We start from the raw sequence: 25,577 nt of genomic DNA on the forward strand, positions 1-25,577 counted from the left end.
TTATTTGGATTTCAATTGCAATTTTTGTTGGAAGCCAAGTGACTTACTTTTGAACTTTTTCATTGGCCTCCTGCAAAGCTTCCAGGGCTTGTTGGAGCTTCATCTCTGTGTCCTTTTGCTCTGATTGAGTTTGCTGTAGCTGAGCTGCCAGGTCTTCAATCTGGCGATAAGTTAGGGTCACAACATCCTCCCTGTCCTGCAGACCAGCTTCAGAAGTACTGAAAGCACAGGCAGGCTGGTTCTTCAGACTTATTCCTTCAGACAAAGACTTACATAAGCTGGGAAAACAAAATCATACCCATTACTAAGTTTCAGTCTAAGTCTGAGCTGCAAGAACACTGCATTCAGTTTAATTAATACTTTTAATATTCTCATATATGGACACACATGCACTAATAGCAAAAAAAGTTTTATTTCAAAAGTGACAGAGAACAAAAAGAACGATCCATTTCCACCAGGTTCTTCTAGAACTATGTAATAACCATCACAACTTTAAAAAGCCAAAATATTATTCAGCAAAAACTTAAAAGACAGTGTATTTCAGCTGTAGCATCTTGGTGATCACGTTTGAGCTGAAGCAAAAAGTCACTGGTGTGATTGGCATTAAGTTGAATTAATCAGTGGAAATTAGTGATGTGTTATTAGCTCATGTTACACAGGACTCTCTTTTGGCAAGCAGGCTCACAAGCTACAGGGGGTTTATTTGCAAAAAGAGATTTTTCAATATAATGAAAGGAATAAAGATATACAATGCAAAAATGAAAATCAATACATCCGCAGGATAGCCAATTCTAAAGGCCTTTGGCCAATACTTTTTGTGAGAGAAAACATAAAATATTTCTTGATACTGGTTTAAATAAGCTAATAACACCTGTATTAGAATATGCCGTGTCTTATATAGCCTCTCTATAGTAGACAGAGATAGATAATCTGTTAGGGTCATGGTTTTATCAAGGGATATTTCAATGTCTGTAGTGTCCTCCACCATAACTTCTTGCAAGTTCTTTTCTGACCCTCTGTTCTGGCTTCACTCAGGCAAAAAGTGGACGTTTGTCATCTATTTCACACTGAAGTGCCTTGGATGTATATTCAACCCATTGAGTTTTACTCATGATTTTGAGATATGTTCATACAGATTCCAAATCACAGGACACAAACCAAATAGACTTTCATTGCACAAAGCAGAATACAGTATTACATGCTTTATATTTGTGTGCCTGAAAGTTCTGGACAAATCAAACATTATTTGAGAGTAGATTTCTAGTAGCAGTGCATGCTGATTAGAGCATTTGAGACAGTCTACATGACAGCTGGTAGTATGCAATAGCATATTTTATTCCTTTGCTGTTTATTCAGGTGTTTGTATGGAACACTGTCTGCTCCAGCAGCCCATGGAAAAAATCATATACGAACTAAAATATAATATACATGGACAAACAAAATGTGGATGAACTAAAAGAAATAGAGAAGCTAAAAGGTCAGAGTGTTTACATGTCATTATGGCTACTACCTGCAGTTATCTGAAAATAATGCAAAGAACCTTTTCAATTAAATGAAGACATACTGAGAATACAAATATTTATATAGTGACATTAAAATTCCTAGAACAGATTAATTAAAGAAAAATTACTTTAGCACTTGCACATAAAATTTACTGACTGAAATTCCACTACAGTTGAGAATTGATCACCACAGAAAAGCACAAAGGTATGCAAATAATGTCAAAAGCAGGTTACCGAAATACCACTGCTGTCTACTTCTTCAACACCTGGCATGAGAGTAAAAGAAAAAGAAAATAAAGACAGATGAGAAGCTAAACTGTTGAGCAAATATACGAGTCCTTGATTAAAAAAAATAAAAATAGCCTAAATATTCTAACTTGTTCACACCAACTAAGAAGTTTCTTACCAGAATATACAAAAAATACAGTAATTAGATTCTAATATACTGTCTCTGTGTGGCTACAGCTGGCCTTCTTCTCAAAGACTGGCTGTGAGCAATACAGTTTGAAATATACTACTACATGTCTTAATTCGTAATGATTGCATCTGAGTGGCCAACAGATTCTGGCACATATATATTTTGCAGCCAGTGTGATTCCTACAGATAAAGGCACTGTGGTTGATAGATTTTTTTTTCCCAAAAGAATGCAATTGCCAGACTTCCATCAGTATGAGCTTGGTAAAATACTTTTTAGTCCATTCTGATACTAATTTGAAATTCCTTCATTAATATCTAGATGATTATGTCTTCAAAGAATATTGATGGTACAAATAAAAAATTAATGGGAGTTCTAGGCCTGAAGAATGGGTCACAGAAGTATTCAAACAGTTCCTGCATTTCAGTAATTCACATGTTCTTTACAGTAAGCCTTTTGCTTTACTATGGCAGCATGGCCCCTTTCCTGCTCCAGCTTTGGTCCAAAAGCTTCAAGGGCCCACCTTAACTGTGTTCAGGCAGAAAAAAAAGTGACATGTAATGATATCAGTTATGCAGTTCCTGCAGATTCCAAGATGTTTCCTCAGCCTCCAAAGTCAGAGTAACTTCAAGCTTGCTAAAAAATATCACCAGTTGTAACTGCTCCCAGAGTGACTTGACTTTGGCTGAAAATCAACTCTATGAAGTTTTGCTCCTAAAACACTTTTTGCCTTGCCAGGCACACTTTTGCTGCAAGGTGGGAAATTGTTTTCCACCTGAAACACTTACTGAACAACACAGAGAAACCTCCCACCTAAAGGAAATAAAAAACAACCCAGCAAAAACCCAAACATTCCCTACCCGTCCCCTCCCTCTTCCTCCACCCCAGTGATAAACATATCCAATGTTTCCAAAGACATGTAGGTCTGACCTTGTTTTTCATAAATGCTTCTCACACTGAATTAAGTTCTGTAGATCCCTCAGACCTCAGCCTACACTCAGGATGGCTTTGAAGAGTATCCCCTAATAATGCTGACTGCACTCAAGGGCCAGGCAGCATCAATACCTTGAAAATACTACCTCAAAGTTCCTTTCAAGAAACATTGCAGTAAGACGATCATATTAAAAAAAAAGGCCCATAAGACCCAAAAGGACTTTGACATTTAGCTGTAAAGTGGAGGATATAAAATGGTCGAGTTTGCATTACAATGTGAGTCAGGAGCCTGACAGCTGGTAGACTGGTAACTAGATGGCATTGCCCTACCATAGACAAATATTTTACCAGCCTTCCTTCATCTGCAATTATAAAAATTAAGAGAACTATCTTTTCTTCTCAGTACAACCAACTAACCATCTCTCACTAATTTACCCGAAGGCAGCAGCTGTGCCAGACTCTGGTGCACAAGGCACAGACCATGTTGTAATGTGAACACTCACTGCACGTAACTTGAGTGTGTTCTTTACATTGTCACAGTTCATCACAGAGTGTCGCTCTCTGTGTGGTGCACCCATGCATTCTTAGTCTGAGATGAGCTCAGGCAACCTCTTTCTCTTATATTCTCTCACCAAATCTGATGATAAACACTTCTTGAATAGACTCCACTATTGATTTTCTTCTTTGTGGTGGTTGGTCATTTAAGTTCAGGATTTTACAGGATAACATGTTGACAGATTAGTGCTGATCATGAGTGTCCATACTGTCCAAAATCAATTACACCTGAGTATGGATCCACAGTAAACAGTAACTTGGGATTCTCTCCTGAAATGATCTAAAGAAATCTGTGATCTATACAAAGGTCCAAACAGTTTGGACACTAGATGATTCAAGCACAAGTTCATTAGCTACAGTGAAAGCTCAAACTGATGGTCATCCATCTTTGAATTTCCATTTTTCAACAAATACAAATTAAAGGCCACTAGCAAAAACATTTTTTCTCACTGGCCTCATTCTGCTCATCTTTAAATAAGAGCAATCACAGTGCTACTTTTGCAAGGTGCTCTGAGCTTCTCTAATGTCAAGAAACTCATCAGCATTGAAAGAACTAAGTTAGACGCAGCACAATCTGAATTTAGGACAAAACTGATCCTCGATGGTCTTCTGGTGATGCCAAGCAGCAAACATTTTCTTTTCAGCCTCATTTTCACTCTGCCCATTCCCCTGTGACTAGCCTGGGAGAGGCAGTAAGGATATGTGAGTTAATCGTCTGAGTCTTTCTTGAAGCTGAAGGATCAGTGAGACATGCTCTCAAACAAAATTAGAAACCATAACTCCATTACAAACTCTTCATATAGGGAGTTGTACAGTAATCAAAAGTTTACTGTTCACTTAATGCAGGCGCTGGGCAAATTACTCAGATAGCATAGCCTCACATGGGCAATATGCATATGACATTCAGCACCACGATCAAATAGTCCAGGAAGCCACAAAAGTAGTTTCTGGATTAATAGCGTTTGGTTGAAACAGAGTAAAACATACACAACACTGATGAATAGAAGGAAGGGTTTTTGAGGTGTTTGCCTCTGTGGTGCTATTCTCTTCAGCTAGATCACAGAGCCATAGATAATAGCTTGTAGCTATGAAATCCACTTGAATTCCCTGGGTACATGATGCACCTAGGGCTGGAGTCTCTGTTAGCTCTAACTGATTACAGATCAGAAGATGATAGCTTAGCATTAGCCTTTTTCACACATACATATATATCTTTTCACAAACACAGATACAGTGCACTTGAGTTTACAGAAGAGACTACTGTAGATTTTACGCTTTAATACTGAATATTACTTGATACACAGCAACAATAATTACAGATCTTCAGGGATACACCTGTGCTAATTGCAAGACACAGATTCACAGGCTCTCAAATTTCTTCCACAAACTAGGGGACTGTGTTTTCAATACAACAGCACCTATTGCAGCTATCCTTCACCATTTTCCTGGGTTAAATGTTTTTCTTAGAACGACCTTTCCATAAAATGTTCCTGTCATGTTATGACAGGGAATTGGCCATATTAGCATATTCTAGCCTAAGCATTCATGGAGTGCACCCTGAAGGCCTGCTTCTAAATAAGTAAAATTAACCTGAACTTTAAAAAATAATTTTATTTTTTATGGTGTTTCTCATACTAGAAGTTACACATAGGGGTTTTGCTATCTTGTATCTGTTCTTTATTGCCAATTCATATGCTTTGACCATTCTTAAGTGTTTGCCAATGACCTCAGTTAACAAAATAACTTTAACTTAGTATTTGTAACACTGCAGTTATTCCCTGCAGAAATAGATTGTTTAGGTAACACTGCAAATACAGAGGGAACCTTATCTATTAATCGAAGACTGAACTGGCACCAAGAGTGACCTCAGTATTTGAATATAATGGGAGGTTGAGATGGTGCCAACAACTCTGTGTTTTACCATATATCACAAGCCCGGGTCTGTTTTTCCTGGGAAGTGCGAGCATTGTAGCAGGGGCAGAGCAGCCCCTGCCTTGGCTGGGGGCAGCAGGCAAAGAGGAGGGGCACAGACGGCTCACAGACAGGAGGCATTGCCACCTTCCCCATCTCCAGGCTGAACTGGCAGCACTTGTGCCTTGCTGCTGGTTGCTGGAGGCCACTGGGTTGACATGGATCACTGAAGGGGTGTGTATGTGGGTGGTGCAGACCCAGCAGCTCTGGCCTGGGGCCAGCAGGGAAACTGCCGATGTCAGGGATTTGCAGAAACACAAGCCTGGTGGAAGAGAGAGGGAGGATCCTGTCCTAAAGGTCACAGTGATTTATTTTTTTATTCCAAATGTATATTTTTGACAACATTTTTGACAACTGTTTAAATAGCAGTGCATAATCTTCCTCAAAGCTAAACTTAATTAGGAAAGCAGTAACTCTGTGAGCTAAAATAACAGCCACTGACATACAAACCAAAACTGGTAGAAACTTTTTGTCTTTTTCTAATTATCCTTGCCAAGAACTTCATTCTGAATGCTGTAGCTCACAAGGAAAGCAGGCTATTATGGCATAAAGGAACATCAGGGCCTTCTGACCAGGCATTTCAGGATCAGCTCCTACAGTCCTACACACTCAGCAACCCAGTCTGGAGCTTCAGCAACTCCTTCAGCTCCCACAGGCTTGACAGTACTGCTGCAGGAACCTTTATTCTCCAAATGCCAGCCAGGGAAATCTTTCCTGATGACAAGAGCTAGGCATTTCTGCTAAGAACCTTAATTGATATCACCTGTCACCATAGTTTGACTTTAGATTTGCCAGCAGAACTAATAAAATCTAATAGAGATTTCTTTTTTAGAAATTATGCATGCAGTTAAGGCTGATTTGGCTTGGGCCCTTACTTTCCTTTGCAGCTTCTCACTGGTAAAGGTAACAGCTTCTGACTTCCATTTTACATAGGTGACCTAGACACAGGGAATTTTATTTCAAATGAACAAAGTCCTCCTGCAAAAAGTAGTAATATTAGTGAATCAACTCATATTAGACAAACTGCAGCAATTCAGATGAAACAAATGAGAATCCTGACCCGAAAAACTGAAACAGTCAGTGAAGTGTCCACTCACTGCAAAGGGGTACTTCATATATATATTTATATAAAAGAAATCTGACATTACTGATATCTATTATAATGCAGGCACCAGAATCACCTGACAACAAGCTCAATGAAATGACTATGCACTGTTGACTTTTATTTTTGTCTCCAGGGAATAGTGTTTACTTTCCTTTAAAATTTATATGAGTCATTTTGTTATGTGCCTTTTTTTTAATTAGGCTGAAGGAAACAGTCATTTAAGAAAGAGAACGGAAATCAATTCTGATTTGATACTGATAGCTACTGTGCGATGTAAACTGTGTGTTCTTTCTAATTAAATGTAAACACGTGCAGTTCTAAAGTCCAGCAGTGATGACAACAACTACTAGAAAGGATTGCCTAAGACCTGGTCAACTGATCCTTGTGAACCTTTTGTTCATACCGTAGGTGAGCTTGTGCAATCTGTCTCAGGGTGAATGCCAGTTGTAACTGACTTTATTTTAGGTCATCTTCAGAGAAAAGACTTGACAAGAATGTGGAGAGCTCTGTAATACCTCCAGTTACCCATTAACTATGTCCTTCTGATAGCTAATCAATAGCATTGCATGGAGCCAAACACACCACACTGAACTGCCCCTCTTCCAAAAGCCAAGTCTTGGTAAATATTTAATGGCAGTAAAGGTGTTTTGACTCTTATCAATCTGATATGTTAAAGAACTCTTGAAAGAAACTTTATCTTGCTTCTCTCTGCATAATTTGTTCGGTTACAATTCTAGTCTTATGCGAAAGCCCCTAATTTAATGATCTAATGCTTTTAAATCAAGGCTTTGGACAGAGAAAATGCAGTTTCAATCCACATGTCACAGAATAAATAAAAACCAAAGTTTATTTCCTTGATAAAATGCCAACTAGAAATATACATCAAGAAACCCAGCCCTTTATACCGTAGTAGTAAATACTGCACCAGACTCGCTCAAAACCTGTTATACGAGTGCACACTTGAGATTTTCTTACAAGGCTTAAGTTTCTGTAAAATTCTTAGCTCTCATTCACATCAAGACAGCGTAGGATTTTCAGCCTCTTTTCATGACAGAAAATAACCAACTCCAAAATGGTTATACTAAGATCCAGAGACTTCATGTATCCATACAGTGAATATTTCCACCTTCTAGTGAGTATATTCTCATCTAATGAGTTTTATTAAGAATGTTTTCAATTTCTAGTTTTTTGTAGTATGTATATTCTCATCTGATGAGTTTTATTAAGCATGTTTCCAATTCCTACTTTTTTCTGTACAAAGCAGCTTGTCTAAATCACTGACAGAGAAAAACTTCTGTCCTGATCCTTTAATATCTACTGTAGGTATCCCTCTGCTACAACCAGGTAGGATCCAGACATCTCCTTAGATACTTAGATAGGCTTACTCCATGCGTCTGTGCTAATGTCACAGGTTGGAGGATGGAAGAGTCTTCCGACCCCTCCCACAGCATGGTCTTCCAGCCTTCTCTGCATGATCCAACTTCAGTATGAGCCTAAGTATTTTGAAGAAATTAATTCAGCAATGGATCCAAGCTTTTTCTTGGAAAATAAGCTGGGATTAAAACATTGATAGTGTTTCACTTTCCAAAATGTGAATCACCATGAATGTTTTCCCAGAAGTATAAGCACTTTTTTCCCCGGTGTTTACAAGGCCTCCTTAGTGCTCTTGATGCCATACAATAGATTACAAAAATAAAGATCACAGGAAGACTTTCCAAACACTGGCATAGATAAATTGAACAGCCTGAAGCTTTCCAATCACTAGTAATTGCCTCTGATGACAGCAGTATTAATTAAAATCATAAAGGCATATAAATCAATCAAGCAGTAAAGTACATGGCACCATTCAGCAAAGATCACCTAAAGAAAGCCTGTTACTAATAACCTCAGAAAATAATCTTGTACTTTATTCAATAAATCAGACATGATTGTGAATTTTATGGCTGTCCTGATTTGCTATTGTAATTGCTTGGCTTAACACCCCCACTGAATCATAAAAGCAAGAGACAAATCTGTCTTGGACCCAGAGCTGGAAGCCAGCCCTGCTTCCAGCATGGCCAGGAACATCCAGCTAAGTAGATGGAAGAGAAGAGTCTCTCCAGAAGAGGGCAATTAGAAGAAATACAAAGAATGGAAACATAGTTCAAAGATGAAATAACCCAATACATACGAAATTTGAGAGAGGAATGATCTCATGGATGATCTGAGTAGCCCTAAAGCTAGAAATCCTCAGTGTGACTAACTCAAGAAGGGGAATCACATGGGGCTTTGCCCCTTGTCTCTACTTCTTTGCTGAAGGATTCAGTGGGTTAAAAATCTTTGAATGACTTTTTAAAAAATGAAAATGTAACTTTTAAAATTTGAGGATACTTCCTTCCCTGCCCCAGGAAAATAAAACAGACTATTTGAACAGTTTTGTCTTATCTTTCTCAAAGGTGTTACTGAAAAATATTATGCAACTCTGACCAAAGGCAAACATGGTGTCCTGTGCTCCAACCCCTGCCCATATGTCACCAGAGTGCCAAGAAGTGAGGTACTGATGAACTCGAGGTGATTGTGCCCAGCATGTTTTCCCCACTTTCTTGGTACTGTGCACAGCAACACGTACCATTCTGGTGACTCAGCAGGAGGACTGCATGTGCTGCAGTCTGAAATCCATCTTCCACTCTGGTATGGAAACCCATAATGCCTACCCTAATGCTAACATGGCTTATCCCATACAAAAATGCAGTTAGTTTGAGGATTGCTATGCAGATACATGCCTAGCAACTCACCTCCTCAAAGCCAGGTAAATGACACAATGGCAACATATCGTTACTCAGTAAGTCATGTTTTACCTAGCTGCTGCTGCCAAGCCCTTACTCATATAAATCATACAGCTCCTTGGACAGTTAAGAACTATGAAACAAGGCAGTTAAAATGATGGCTTAAATGATAAAGGGAGCGCCTGAGAAATTTAATATAGGGGAAGTCTGCTTCCCTATTGTACCAATGCTTACTGAAGCAACTGGGCAGACTTGCCTGGGCCATTTTCTTTAACATGAAACAAGGACGCATGCTGAAGGAATGATTTAGTGGAGCGGATATAAAAGCTCTGTCTTGAATTCCCTCTTCTATTTCACATCTTCTGTGGTACTGAGCAAGTCACAACATGCAAACCTCAGACTGCCATGCTGAAACTAGGAGTAAGGTACCTTTCCCTAGCTCTTTGTCTTCTTTAAATTCTAAGCTTTGGGGTCCCTGGATTACTTCTTATTACCTACATGTGCTGCATCTTGGAAATCTGAGGCTCTGATATTGGTTCAGATCTCAGCGCAAATTATTATTCATAGAATGACACAAAACAGCTAATTAACTGTACGTGTTGGCAATGCACATCATCCTGGTTAACCTCAGCAGAAAGAACCAGGTTTTGGACCTTAATGGAAAAACGGGTTTTCACAAGTTTCTGCCTCCCCATTGTAGGTTCACCCCCTGTCACCATGGGGTGTAGGTGGTCACAGCAACCTCCTTGGCTTTGTTGAGCTGGCGTGAGCACAAAGACCCTTGTTTCCTGAGATATTCTTGCCTTCCTCCCAGGCAAAAGGGGCCATCAACTGGATATGGCCCTCAACTGGAAGCCAAAACACAGACCTTGCATACCTCTTGAAAAGCTCAAGATTAGATTGTGGCTGACGAATTAAAATCAGTGAAGAGACAGTTCCCAAGTGCAGGGGCTGGAAAGAGGTTGTAAACAGTGGGGAATTGATTTCTGTATCCTAAAACTTTTAAATCAGCTTCCCTCACCTCTCTCTCCCTTTACCCCCATGAGTTTTAACCATTGGGCTAATTAAATAAAATTTGTAAAAGAAAAATATAGTTGTGCACTTTAATTTTTAGTTTTTTCTTTTTTTGCCAGCATATCGTTACTCCACGACCAGAGAAATACAGTGGCAGGAAAGGTATTGGTTGCACGGAACCAAAGAATTAATTATTTTTTCAGGACCTGACAAGGAAACTGAATGAGTATGAAAGCTCTTGTGAAATCTAGCCAACATGGAATTCAACACTATTCAATTTCATACTTATTTTTTGAACAGGACAAGATAATTATTAATATAAATACTGCCTACTATGCCTATAGATATTCAACAGATACCCTCCTCTGACAGGAGCAGTAACATTGCTTAAGAGGGACAACTAAATTACAATATCATGATAGTCCTCATGCTACTGTCACAACTGTAGAAGTATAGTAAAATGACTCATCTGGTAAAGACATTAGGGAAGAAGAGCTAAGTGGAAGAACACTTACTTCTGTATCTTCACCAAAACTCTTAGGATGGAAGTCCCCTTTACAGAATATGATTGAAACAAACAGAACATGATGTTATATGAGCCTGGATAACAGTAATATCCTGCCTAGCTCAGAAACAAAAGAAAGATAAATCAGATAATATGAACCTTGTTACCCATCCTTCTTTCCACTCCTTTTGATGAGGGACAAATTCACAGCACCTCTCCCAGTTTCTCCCAGTTCAATATTCTTTAATGATAGTGGAAGCCATTAGTGCATTTCCCATTGAGAACCAGGAGAGAGACTAGTGAAGACTGCCTTGAATTTATTTGTAACAAGAAGCTAAAGGCTGTGGCTGTCGGTAGACGCTTACACAGTTCTGGGTGTCTAGGACAACTAAATACTTCCTGGAAATCTTGCTGCTTCCTCTTGATCTCTGGAAATAGAACACCAGAAGAGAAAGAATGCAAGAAAATATTACTTTATACATCAGAAAAGAGGATCAAGGAGAAAAAGTTCTTTCAAGAATAAAAACAAACAATAAATAATCTAGAAATTTGAACTTTTGTCCTTAATCTTGTTTATCTCAGTGACCATGAGAGTGGTATGACACAAGTCCTTCATGGTATATTTTCAGTGCAGTGTATAGAGCTTTCATCTTAATGAGATATATAAGATCAGAACCTGGGAATCAACCCCATGATATGCCCGTAAGTTATTTTTTCATGGACAGCAGGTGAGCGGATGTCATTCCTGTTTAATCAGGAGTTAAAGAGTGTACAGTAATTCCTTATTTTCACAATATTCCTTCTGACAAAGATAACAACCATAAGAATGGCTCCTAGCTGGCTAAACCTGACATACAGGTTTTGTTAATAAAAAAATGCATGACTTAATTAATGAAATGGATCTATTAAGACTGTCCCCCAATCAACCACAGTGGCCCCACCTACAGCTGAACTTCTCATGACCTATCTTATGCAAAAAAGAATTGTAATAACTTGCACTGGAAGCTGTTATAGAGGAAAGGTTGTTATGAAGAAAAAATATGAGTTAGAAATGCATATAATGCCCCTAGAGGAGAAAGTTTGGTATTTTCACTTTTACTCAGTGTTTTCTTTTACAGTGAATAATTGAAACGATTTTGCTAAACTGTGTAAAATTATTTCATCAAGAGTAATTACATTTGATCTATTAGCACCTGATACTATCTATTGTCTAAATTGCTCGCATTCAATCCATCAGTAATGTCAACAGTATTAACGTCCATTATGGAAGCATTAGCTGAGTAAAATAATTTTTAAATGTTTGACATTCTTTTACCCTTTCTTTAGCATAATGTTCAAAAGAAGTAGCATTATACCAACATATTCTTTGATTTTTTTATAGGCTCGTCTTTACTCAAGTTTGCAAACTCAGGGTCTTTAAAATCACAAACAATTTGCCTGTTTTGTTCTGGCAAGCATAAATCTGTAGCAATCTACTCATTTTACATTCTTCTCTGTTCCTGTTTAGCTGTCCCCCACTAATTGGCTGTCCAAACTCACCTCCATCAACTTTGGCAGGCTCCTTCACTAAACCAGTTTTTTTAACCCCCAATCATACAGAGCTGCACTGTTACCAACAGAAAAAAAGGAACTCTGCAACATTTTTACAACAAAGTTATAGACATATTCATTACTTTGATCACGCACACACTCCTCAGCCCAGAACTGAACTAATGCAACAACTGAATTCACCTATCTGGAAAGCAGATACCTCTTTTATTCTCTTGCAGCCTTGTTCCTATTTCAAAGATTTCCAAATTCATGTTACCTTTTAGCAGAGGATATCTTACAAACTGTTTAAGATTACATTCTCACTGAAAGTGATGAATGCCATAGTCTTCTCCAGAATAAAAAGCTACTTTCTCTCCTTGAAATAGTAACTTTACAGTAAATTGGAGGAAGTAGGAGAAACAGTTTTTCAGTAAACATTAAATATATTAATGGGGCACTCAGAGTGTATGATCCGTCTGGAAAAGGCAGTCCTGTACGTGCATTTCAGAAGAACTGCTGCAATGCAATAGGTGCTGTGATAAATTTGGAGTTACCCCACTTAAGACTTAGCAGAATCTAATAATGAAAACTTAAAACTGTACTTTCCAAAAAAATGCACGAGTAGCACTATTTACACCTTACAGCTAGGGGAATCAAGAGGCATAGAAAAAACAGTCCAAAAGAGGCCCTTCATTTCCACTCCCTAAACGGAGACTTTTAGGACTTGGTGTTTACAACTTTCAGGGACTTGCAATTCCAGATGAAAACAACAAGAAATATGAACATTCAAAGCAGGAGTACTGCAAGCACTTTAGCACCATACATAAAATCATCCACTTCTCCACACTCATGTGGTTCTTAAGTCCTGCTCAGTTCTCTGGGAACCTCAGAACTGAGTATATGGGTGGAGCATTTGGCAGCACTTGTTACATAGAAATGGAGCTTCTGCAGAGCTCAGGAAAATGATCCAAAAAACGAAGTGACACAGCCTATGTAGGATGCAGGATGATTAGTAATGAGTTTTATTTGATTCCCCAGAGTGGAGGGAAAAGTGATCGATATGAACTCTGATATATTAGAAGATATAAAAAAGATGTCATTCCTAAGGAGAGAAATTCTGTCTGCTCCCAAGACACTGTGAATCTCTTCTTTATAGTTTTCTTTCCCACTCTTAGTTTTTCATGATCTATTGAGCCTTAAAATCGTAACACTTTGATGAAAGCTTTGTGTATTTCCTTATCCTGAAGTTCTGACTCATTTAGGTCATCAGGAGGGAGAACAGTAACAGAGAAAAAATAACAGGACCACTTCAGAACATACTGAACGTTGAAGTCCAAGGTAAATATATCTGTTCATAAGAAACTCCAGAAATGGAGACACTAAGAGAAACAGGCATGTTCACTACACCCTGAGCTTTTAGTGTAGGGCTTTGTCTTTCTTGTTTGCGACTTTGCGGAAAATGAGTTCTTAGTTTTGTCTGAGGAAAAAAATTATTTCACAGGAATTGGAAGAACAGAAGTAAAATACTTATTCCTAGAGCTAGGGAAAATGTTCAGAAGTCATTTGTAAAAGCAGAGTAGATGAAAGGATTGTTTAGAGAAAGATTGTTTAGACAAAATGTTGGGACACCCAAATTTTCTGTATCATATACAGAATTCCAGATAGTCTATAAATGAAAAAAAACCCGAGCTCACCAAAATAATCAGAACCCCAAAACTGATGTATGTTTATCAAAAGACAGTTACAACTTGTTTATGTTTATGATGAGTAAAATTCATTGGCCGTTCAGGTGCAGGCAAGCCTTCAGAGGGAGACTCTGGGAAAAAGAAATGCAGTATGACATTCTCTGAGTAAATATGGTCTGTGTGTGGGGAAGAATTCAGTTGCTGGCCCCATCAAATCCTGACAAAAGGAATGTGAGAGCTGTTCCCAAGGTGAAAGAAGACAAGCTAAACAATGTGGCTAATGGGATCACATTGAGTTAATGGGATCACCATGACTTGTGCTTTACTTCTGTTGGTGCATGTCAAAACTCTGATGTGTTTTAAAATACATTCTACAGCAGTAGGCTAAATCTTGAGGCATTTTGGAGAGAATTTACGTATCTTCAGATTTTGAGACTCGTGTGGAAAGACTTGATGGGACAAGAACACTTCAAGTTCAGAAACTTGCAAATGGTGAGAGCAGACTTTCTTCTGTCAGAGAAAGAAAAAAAAAAGAAACAGAAGTCTTGAACAAGATAGTATCTTATTAAATAGGCATTTATTGCTTCTGCCCTCCCATAGACAGAATGGAGAAGTTACAGACGCCTCACAGTTGCACAAAGCTCCAGTTGCTATCTCTCACAAGCCAGGTTTAGACAAGACAATAAACCCAACAGTGCTGTAGCATGTATCTATAGGTTCAGATTTGGGAAGTACTGACAGCACTTCAGAATGCTGTGAATAATATTACTAATTTCTAGAAGCTCTAGAAAACTTGCTTAATGATCTCATTTATGGTACCCTGAAAGTATTCTAGAGACGATCTTGAGTCAACACATAAGGATTTGAAAGTAAAATTGTACACGTTGTAAGGATCCAGCTTTGGCAACTATAGTTAAACTCTTGCTCCAGAAAATTACCGTCTTTTCAAAGGGACGCTTGCAGATACCTTCCCAGCTCCCTACATGGAAACTCAGGTGCCTAAACTTATGTATATGAGCCTGGAAATTTTGGCCACACTATTTAACAGGCAGATCAGCTGGGAGGCCTCTCGTAACCAGATCTTTTTAAAGCCTTGTATTATTGGACAGATACTGGCCCAAGTCCAATTCGCAACTGCAAATCCAAAGAAATGGCTCAGAGTGAACCAGCAGCCTTATTAGCTTTTAAAGATTTTATTTTCAAGAACTCAAGACGCTTTATTGACTAATGAAAGGTTGCGTCCCCAAGCCCACAGACTGATGATGCTTAGAACATATTTTAATCATTTTGTAGTGCTAGCAGCCATCAGTCTAAAGAGCTTTGATCGTGTAAATGCACTCTGAACTGCAGCTCGTTCTGACTCCAAACCCTTTCTAAAAGCCAAAAGGAACCTACAGGCATGGCAACTTTCAGACAATTCAAGGCCTTGCAATGTGATAAGGCTGCTTTTATTATTTAGCACATCATTAGATTTAATGACACTGCAGATAAGAGATACACTCTAAAAAGATACCATTGTCATTGCCTATCTTGTAACAGTAACATCCAACTGTGACTTTTTTTGTTTCCACCCAACACGTGTTACTTACTGTGTAAGAGAACTTACTACTAAGAGAACAGATAAATGAAATAGAAGGATTTTTCCCCCGCTACAAACACCAGAAATATTAAAAAAAAGTACCTAACAAAAAAGAACACAAAAGGCAAAGGAGGACTCTTTTTTTTTTAATACTTTCCTACTTAGTTTCTAAAAACAATGATACAGAAGACAAGCAAAGAAATCCCAAATAATCTACTGCATTTACACTTTAGGCTACTGACTGTTGGGCAGATATTGTTTGCACAGACAAGTTTACTTTCACCAGCACTGAATACAAATTTACACTGAAAAGTGAGAGATCCTTTACAGTTACAGCTTTTAACATTGTAACATTGATGAACAAATTTTACACAATTCCCATTATTACTTCCTACTCCTGAAACAATGTAGCCATCTAAGAGTTTATTTTGTCCTGATCAGTGTTTTAGTTTTGATGTCTATTGAACAGTACAGACACGTTATCAACCCGGAAAGCTTGGAAACAATGACAGTGTCAAGCAAGAATAAAAATTGTTTAAATTACCAGAGTCGAGAAATTGCTCTTAAAAATCAAAGTAGCAGCTAAGAAGCTTGTAAAAACTGCAAAAAAATAGCTGTCTTCATTACAGAAGAGACAGTGGTGGATTCTGTGTGGCAGACCATGGCTTTATTTTCTCCAAATGTCAGCAAACTCAGTGAGTTCAACCCTGAGATTACAGTACTTGCAGGTTTCTCTTCCTTCTAAGATCTCATTCTTTGCTCTTTTACTTACTCAGCACATGAGTCACAAGTCACCAGGAGAAACTTCTACTATTTCACAGTGTAATATTGTATTTTTCAATTCACTAACTGTCATAAGTGTGGCTAGCTAGCAGTGTGAAGAAGCTGAAATAAATAAAATAAATAAACAGTACTTCTTTATCACTCATGAAAACATTTATGGGTGGCCATGCTCTAATTTGCATCACTGATACAGCACAGATTAAGAGAAAAGAAGACAAAATCATACCATGAAGTGGCTCAGGTAGGGTAAGAGTTTCTCTAAACTCTCTTTGCTGTCAAAGAAAATATACCACTCATGATTCACTAAGCATAACTCCCTCTCTCTCCTTCTGTGCCTTTTCCTTCCAAACTCAGAGCCAGAAAAGCTCCTCTGCTAGTGAGACAACAGTTCCGTACCACTGCTCATATGCTTTCTCAGTAGTGTTAGGAAAAAACAAGTGGCTCTGTGCTAGTTCTCCTTCCTGTCATGACTATATGAACTGCAGCTTTTAAAAGCAAACTATTACTAGTATGCTACACTTAAATATTTGAGAGACTCAGAATCGTGCAAATCCCAGCAGGCCCACTTATTCACTGGAAAACTGTGGTTAAAGCTTCCACGCTGGTCTCAACTTTCCTCAAAATAACAGCCTTCATACCTATGCTGGAAGAATTACCTGCACCTATGCTGGAAGAATGACCCGTAACAGAGGAGTTACACTAAGGAATGCTGGACACAAGGTTAAAAACCCTCGGCTTTCAAAACAAAAGACCTCTATCACATTAGTTAGAAAAGCAGCTCATTGATGGCAACTAAAAATGGAAATTTTTCCAGTAAAACTTATTGGTATGACATGCATGTATCAATTTAATAAAAGCTCTAAGTTCAGAGAAGAACTGAATAAATACCTTACTCTTGACTTATCTCTTTGTAACCACAAGAGGTGGGCAGTCTTCTGGCTTGTGTTCTCTAACAGGCAGAGAACTTCTCCTGCCACCTGCATTCCTAGATACTTCCTAACAATTTTCCACTGCAAGCACAGTTAAGCACAAAGTAAGAAAATCAATGTCCTGTCTAGCACTGGCTGAAAACTGCTTATGTGGAAAGTCTTCTCATCAATTTTATTTTTTTTAATTGGTAGATGTAAATTCCAGCACAAAAATATATGTTGCCTTTCTGTGGCAAGTTTCTAAGTGAAAATTTTTCTTCACTTAATATTTCAACTTTTTGTTTCAGTTCTTCAGCTGAAGAGAACTGAACTGAAACACCAAAGTGATGATTTGTTGAAATTATTGAATTGACATTTTAACATAAAAACATATCCTGTGAAAAACCAACAAAAAATGAAATGGCATTAAAGTCCTCCTGACAATGTTATTACCATATTTCTAAATATCATACTAATAACAAAAGAATTTCCCTTCATACAATATTTATAGTGCAAGCTGAATTATTTTTTTACACTTTTAGATTTTCTTTCTAACTTCTCATGGGGAAACTGCCTTCCAAATAGCTCTTATTACACACTGTTTTCCTGTGTTTCTTTAACTTGCTCTAGAGAGGGCTGCTTCTTATCTTGTATCTGTTTTCCTTCCCTCATTTTGAAGTAGGAGTCTCTAAAGATGTTACTCAAAATGGTAAAACTTCTTATTTGGTTTATACAAATAAAGCAGCTGAAGCAGAGTTGAGCAATGTGATTCATCTATATTCACCTAGTATTTCAATGGCAGAATCAGAATATCTAGCCTCTGGCCACATACCCTTTTGACCAGATTGCAGATTTCACAAACCTGCATATTCTCTTTATAGACTCTCCAGTTTTTCTTTTGAGTATTCTTACATTATATAGAACCAATATTAACTCTAGTGATCTCAATGTCCTAATTTTTCAAGTATTTCTATAGGAGTAGAATACCTTGTATTGCTAATCTACTCCAAACTACCAGTAGCAGTCAGTGGGTTGATTACAGGTTGTTCTTCCACAAACTTTAAACCTTCCTTCCAAAAATTCCATTTTATTAGGCTTTAACAACTTTGAAAAACAGTCCCTATACACTTCTAAGTATGTGCTTATTCCAAAAAGCACACCAAAAAATTACACTTCCAAGACTTTTCAGCTCACTGAGAAACCAGGGAAGTCCTAACAGAAAACCACAGAGAGCAGAGGTAAAAAAAGTGAAGGAACCAGCAAGGCGAAAGAGAGCTGTGACCACAAGGCTAGCAGGGCCATGTATATAGAGTCATGAGTTCATATCAGCATCCAATGGCAAGGAATTCCTTTCTGTCAAGTAACTGTTCTCAGAGAAGAACAAAAACTCATTTGAAAAGGCTCATCACAGCAAAAATGACCAAGTAAATATTTTAATTCATGATACCCCACAACAGCAAATAGGTAGAGAAGTCTGCTCAAGTCTGATGAAATACAGCATTAGGCCCTGCAGAGTGCTGCAAGCTTTAATGTACTTTCCACAAAAGTGACTGGTTGGTCCTCAGCTGATTTTAAAAACTTAAACTTTGCCACTATAACACACCCAATAACAGAAGCAGTAGCAGAATTAGCACAGTACATGGTACAAATTAAAACTGTACCAGAGAGTGTGTTAGGCACTTCAGTCAATATTCATGCTGCCTGTGTTTCTCCTCAGACCTGCTGCTTAGTGTTTCCTATTGGCAAGGCACTTCTGAAGGCCAAGAGCCAGCCCCTGGAAACACTAGGCACAAAGATTTCATAAAGTCTAGGTCAGAACAATCCATGTGTGAGTCAACAGCAGCACAAGGCAATTTGAGTGTACTACATTCACTGCTGTGCAGGTTCTAGGGATGGTGGCTTGTTATTCCATCAGGTGCCTGGGATCTCTGACAGTTCAGTGCTTCCTCTCTCTCAAAGTCTTCATAAATCACTAAAGCTGAGTAGGAAATTGTTTTTACATGCTACAATTTTTTCCCAGTGAGATGGGAAAACTTTCAAAAATCATGTGGGGGCAAGAAGAGAAACATTCAGAAGTATTCTTGTGTGTGTGTGTTTCTAAATGAATGAGAGACAGGCACTGTAAACACCACATCTATGGTATATACTGGAGTTTTTCCCTACTATCCATCTTCTGTGCAAATGGTCAAATATTAATTGGAGTATAGATCAGAGTCTGGTCTGCCATACTTCCAAGAAATTTTTCTATCCACTGATTTATTTATGAAGTCAGTCTCTCCAAATTTACTATTCCTAGAAAGTTGAACAAATGCAGAAACTGAAACAACAATCAATCCCGGGCTGGAGAGCAAGAACTCTGGGAATAGGGAAGTGGGAAGAGGAAAATAAATTCAATAAAGTGTGAAATATATGAAGATAAGATGGATAACAAGGGAGGGCTCTGTCTCCACTGCTCACCTTTACCAAGACACTGAGAAATACAGCAATCTCAGTAGCACCAGTAAAACCTAATGCAGCTGCTTTGTGAATGCAGAGCAGCTTACTGATCTGTCTTCCCCTCTTCAGCTGCCTGACCTAGTTCATGAAACAGTCCCCAAACCTTGGACTTTTATCTCCTGTAACACTAATAAGAGCTGTGATTGCACAAGCAATAAAGTGACAGGAAAAGAAGACAATAGGGGCTTATTAGAGCAAAAACGCTTATGAGACTACAAAATGAGAGAAACATACCAATCTAAAATTCCAATTCTTTTGGGGCTGCAGCACCCCACTAGAAAGTGGCAGACTAACAGAGAAGACTGAACATGAATATTCTAAATTTCAGTTCCAAATTACCAGGGTGGTGGCTCCCCTTACCCCCCAAAACTGACTAAAAATTCAGTGAAACTTTCATAGGTTACTTACTGAGAGAAGGTGTGGGTTTAACCAATCTGATTTAAAAGACAGCACTATCCTCTTCCATCCCCACCTCGATTTTCTACTCATTTCAGCACTCAGTTCAATAAACTAACAGAAAGAAAGCATACATATTAAAAAAAAATCCTAAGCCACAAATAAGGGCTAAGTCTTCAGGCTTTCTGAGTCCAAATCTCCCACAGAAATCAATGGGAATTTATATGTAGGAAATAAAGTAAGAAATATAGTTTGGATGGTACATGACTTTTTTTATAATAATGAAAGTCAAACAAAAACCTTAATATGCCTTTACAGAGCCATTGTTTTCCACTATGATGGGCTGTATCAAATTGAAGTAGGTTAGGTTCCTTCAAAGGAAGACTTATCACACTGTCTCCCACTGTATAATAAAGTCAAGCACCTCATCTCTTCTGTGCTTGGAATAGGAAATATAATTAGCTCAAGATTTTTGTTTAATGTCAGATGTCTGAAACTCTTGGATTAATAGAGATCACTGCAGCAAGAACAGAGAATACGTAAAGCATAACTACTGTCTTCTCCAAGAACTCCCCAAAACTGTCCTGCAAAAAGAACTGTAGGGTTTACAGTGATACCATTATCTGGTCATTCTTCTCAATGACTGCAATTATACAATGTTACACCTAAAGCAACTAGTAATGAAACAATGACAGCAAACTGCCAGAACAGCAGAAAGCAGACAGGATGAAAAGAGCAGGCAAATGAGTCAACGGCCATAACTGAAAAGGTGAGATAAAAAACAGCCATGGAAAGACCAGCTCTTTCAGGTAAATTGCAGGAACAGGTGCTAGCCTGCTATTGCTTTAGAGGAAGGACTGAGATCTCTACTCTGCTTTAGTAGTGGCAGCTTCACTAATCCCACTGTAAATGGGTTTCACTTCATTTGGTCTGGGAAAGTGGATGTCAGAACAGTTCAATCTTCTGCTACATATCGTGTCCTCCTGAGAGAAATCGACTGAGAGAACTCTGAAAAAGACAGATATGGCAGAACAAACAAGCTGAAATGTTCGAGTAGGGGTCAGTCAGAGCACAGAAATCAGGATATTTAGGCAATTGTATTCTGATGTGCTACTGCACTGGCTGTGAAGAAGAATGTTGACCTGTTAAGTAGAAATAATTTATAGCTTTTTAACAGCCCTTAAAACTAGAATGAAAGCAACAGTCTAATAGCAAGAATTACACCACTCTATATCCACACACAGCATCCATGGAGCATGGCTGCAATCGTACCATCTGAGTATTATATTCCACAACAGTCATGAAACCATAGAATGGAAGTTAACACATGCAAAACTGTATTTAGAGCTTGAATAGAAACCTGCCTTTTTGTCCAGAACTGCAAAGAATGCTTCATAAAACATCTTTCTTCATCTATTTCTCCTGTTATAGGGTGATTCAGTTCTGTAATTAAAATTAAAATTGAGCTTGTCCCTGTGCCTGTAGGTCTTTCATTTGAGGAAATAACAAAAAACTTTCAGATTATCTACTTTCACATCTATCAATTTCAGTCTTTAAAAAGATGAGCCTCCATGTTATTTTACAAGAGACTTTGTGGGAAAAAATATATGGACCTCCATAAAAGCAATTGGTATATAGGCCATTTGCTTGTGTCCCTTAAACATGAGTTCCACTTTAATTAAGTACCAGAAGCACTGAAACTTGTAGATTTAAATTCTGTTACACCTCTTTGACAGTTTATAACCTACAAAAGTGATATAACTGGTTAGGAAGCAAGAAAACTGCTTGCATTGCTGACAGACTACCTACCAGTATTAACTGAAAGTTTGAATCTGAAAATATTTATTTCAGGTCAATATATTTATGGGTACAAGGGGCCTCACGGAAGGTATTCTTCTATTCCATTATCGAAAAGCATCATATAACTGTAAAATAAGCCATCTTTTACTCCCATGCTGGTCATAACTTATGGATTCCAAGTACTCTGCATTGTACTAGTTTTGGCTGTGATACAGTTAATTTTCTTCATAGTAGCTGGTATGGGGCTACATTTTGGATTTGTGCTGAAAAACCTGTTGATAATATATGTATGTTTTAGTTATTGCTGAGCAGTGTTCACACAGAGTCAAGGCCTTTTTTGCTTCTCACACCACTCTACCAGTAAGCAAACTGGGGATACACACAAAGTTGGGAAGGGACTCAGGTGGGACAGCTGACCCCAACTGACCAAACCGATATCCCATACCATATGGCGTCATGCTCAGCACATAAACATAGGGGAAGAAGGAACCTGATTATAAAAAACTGACAGATCACATAACTGAAAAATATGCAAATAAAATCTTGTGATGATGTTCAAACAACAAAGCTATGTGACAAAGAGGTAGTGGGATTAACACTCCCACATACTTCAAAACTGACTATTTGGATATAGCCTTCTTTGGTCACTGAGGATCTATGATTTGCATTAATCCCTAGCTTAATGACTACTGTCTTGAAATAATTATATTTATAAGCTAGAAACTCTATGCTGTTCCTAACTATTATGCAAATTTTAATTTCTGGTATGTATTTTTGAGTTAATATGCAGAAAACACAATTTTCCTTTTGAAACTTGACACAGAAACAACACAAGAAGAATAAACAGAAGCAGAAAACCTGCTGAACTTTATTCAAATTTATATTTCTGTATCTGAGCTAGATTCTTCCTCCTTTTTTTTAAGTTTTCATTTTTCTTTTTAAAGAGGACTAAAATTGTTCTGGGATGCGCTTTCTTTTCAGAAGGTCAGAACTCAAAGGAAATCAATGTTTCATCATTAATTCTGCAAAAGCTCATTATAATTTTGGTTTGGGTCATTCAGGGTTTCCATGAAACGTCTGAAAAGAAGCATGGTTTACAACACTGGCTTTTTTCACAGTGGGAGAAAAACATGATCGTTTTCAAACAGCAGCAGCTATCAGACCACAGAATTGTAGAATAATCAGGTAGGAAGTGACCACTGACAGTCTCTAATCCAACCAACCTTCCTCTTAAAGTGATATCAACTATGAGATCAAACCATGTTACTCATGGTTTTATCATGTCAGGCACTGAAAATCTCCAAGGATGGGGAGGTAAAACCTCTCTGGCAACCTGTTTCAATGATGGACAGCCCTCATGGCAAAAATGTTTTCCCTTATAACCTGTCTGAAATGATCTTGCTTCAGTTCAAGCCTGTTGTCTCTCACTGTGTTGTATGGAGCACTGTGAAGACCGTGTACTTCTAGACAACCTCCACATAGGCTCTATCAGGCTACTCTTAGGTCTGCCTGGAGCCACCAAAGAAATAAATATTTTTTTCTTTCCCAGGATATATAGGAGGTGCATCCTCAGTCTGTCTCTCTTTACGGTACAAGTGCTATGGCTTCCTGACCATACTCGTGGCCCTGTGTAAAACTTGCTCCAAAATAAAGACATCTTATTTTTATTGGGGACCAAAAACTGGAGGCAGTATTCTAGACAGCAGGAATCTTTCCCCTGAAGAAAGAAAAAAGGTGAGGATTTTTTTTTCCTGAAACTCTCCACTAGTTTCTCTCTTTGAGCAGGCCTGTATATACTTACAGGTCACACATACAGATAAACTGGACCTAAATATCTCTTCCCTGATTTTGTAAAATAAAATGATATTTGGCTTTTCTTGGATTATACTAATGTTAATGAAAGGCAGATCAGTATAAAAATATACATTGTAATGGTACTGTTACCATATGTATGCACTCAAAAATTGTTAATGTATGCACACAGTCATTATTTTTGTGACCAAATCCCTCAGAGGTACTTGCATGTTAAGGCACAGCTTAAGGTATCCCTTGTACACTTTAATGTGAGTCCCTAGTTTTTGTTTGTTTGGTTTGGGTTTTTTTTCTTAAATTTGCTTCCTCTAAGTTAAAGGATGATGTGCTGTCTTGGTTCCAGCCAGGACAGGGTTCATTTCTGCAGTAGCCAGGAGGGGCATGGCTAGGACACAGAAGTTATTCTATATCCCCTCATGTTGTTGCTGGGGGTAGGGGAAAGGGAGAAGGAGTTCCTTCCAGCAGAGCAGCTTGAGGTAGAGTGGCTGTCGTTCAGTCAGGGTGATTACTTTGCATGTGAATCACTGTTTCTCTTTTGCACACTTCTGTTATTAATACTGTTGCTGTTACTGTTTGTTTTCCTATCTCACTGCTGTTTCCAGTAAATTGTTCTTACCTTAACCTGTGATCTTTACTTTTGTACCTCCAATTCTCTTCTCCATACTGCTGCAGGGGAAAAAGTGGAGAGTCGGGGAGGGACTGAGTAAGCAGCACATGGTTTGGAGCGTTTCAGTGGGAGCACTAAATTGGGGAGTACCATTGCTAAAACATAACATGTAGAAATCTCAGTTAAAACAAGAAAAAAAAGACTAAAGCATGAGAAAATGCCTTTTCTAAGGCCAGGTAAGACCTAAAAGAAGAAGGAGAGGCCACCAAATGGAGCCAACATTCCCAAGCCACTGTCATGCTGGCGCCACAGAGACAACAGGAGGTGGGAGAATCTGGCAAAGGCATGAGAGAATAGCAGATAAAAGGAATGTGCTCCCTGCATTGTTACATTGTAGCTTTCCAGTGCAGATGAGGATTGGAGCATGTGTGGAAGCCTGTATTTTGCTCACTGTGGAATTCTGAAGTCCAAAAGAGAAATAATTTCAGGGAAAGAGTCTTGAACAGCAAATCATGTCACTAACTCACTTGGACTAATGCACCAAACTTCCACCTTAGTTCAAAACAGACTCTGAAAAACACTCTCAGTGCTTATTATAGATTACTAAAAAGAAATAAAGACCCTGCAGACATCTACACACGTGTCCCTTAACTAGCTTCCACATACAAAAGAGAGTGCCAATTTTCACTCATTTGGGATGTCCTGGAAAATGCACTCCCTACCCTGTCATTCATGATTACTGTGGTCATCCCACTGTTTGATGTCCCCAAAGCTTTATGCATACAATAACTATTTGGCACGTGTTCAAAGAACTGTCACCCTGTCGGATGACAAAGGCTGCAGATGTTCATGTATGTAAGGGAAACTGGTGACCAAAATGTCAAGAAGTTCAGAAGAATCTTCATAATGTTGCAATTAATTTCTAAACAAGGCAAAAGATAGGACTGAGACATCAAATGTTGCTGCTTATGCACTTACAGGAGTTCTTCTTGTTGCCTTTTACATCCCTTGTCAGGTTCAACTCTGGGTGGCCTTTGGCTTCTCAAGTCATGTCTCTGTATGACAGATAGTGTCTCCATACAGAGCGGCTGTGGAAGCTCCATCCTTGAAGATATTTAAAACCCATTTGGACATGATCCTGGGCAACCAAGTCTGGCTGGCCCTGCTTGAGCAGGGGTTGGAGAAGATGATCTCCAGAGGTCCCTGCCAATCTCA

At 38.4% G+C, this 25,577-nt stretch overlaps 1 protein-coding gene across 7 annotated transcripts in view; it reads right to left on the minus strand.

The window, feature by feature from the left end:
• Positions 1-25,577, minus strand: part of MIPOL1 (mirror-image polydactyly 1) — a 184,082-nt gene that overhangs the window by 25,605 nt on the left and 132,900 nt on the right. For all 7 annotated transcript variants that reach the window (XR_011698027.1, XM_071557903.1, XM_071557896.1 and 4 more), the window contains one exon: positions 48-278. Coding sequence is in view for 6 of the 7 variants with exons in the window: in XM_071557903.1 (XP_071414004.1) it covers positions 48-278 (231 nt within the window). In the remaining variant the exon portion in view is untranslated. The remainder of the gene's footprint in view (positions 1-47; positions 279-25,577) is intronic.

The sequence above is a fragment of the Pithys albifrons genome, chromosome 6, assembly GCF_047495875.1.
Source record: "Pithys albifrons albifrons isolate INPA30051 chromosome 6, PitAlb_v1, whole genome shotgun sequence".
NCBI classification, from domain to species: Eukaryota; Metazoa; Chordata; class Aves; order Passeriformes; family Thamnophilidae; genus Pithys; species Pithys albifrons.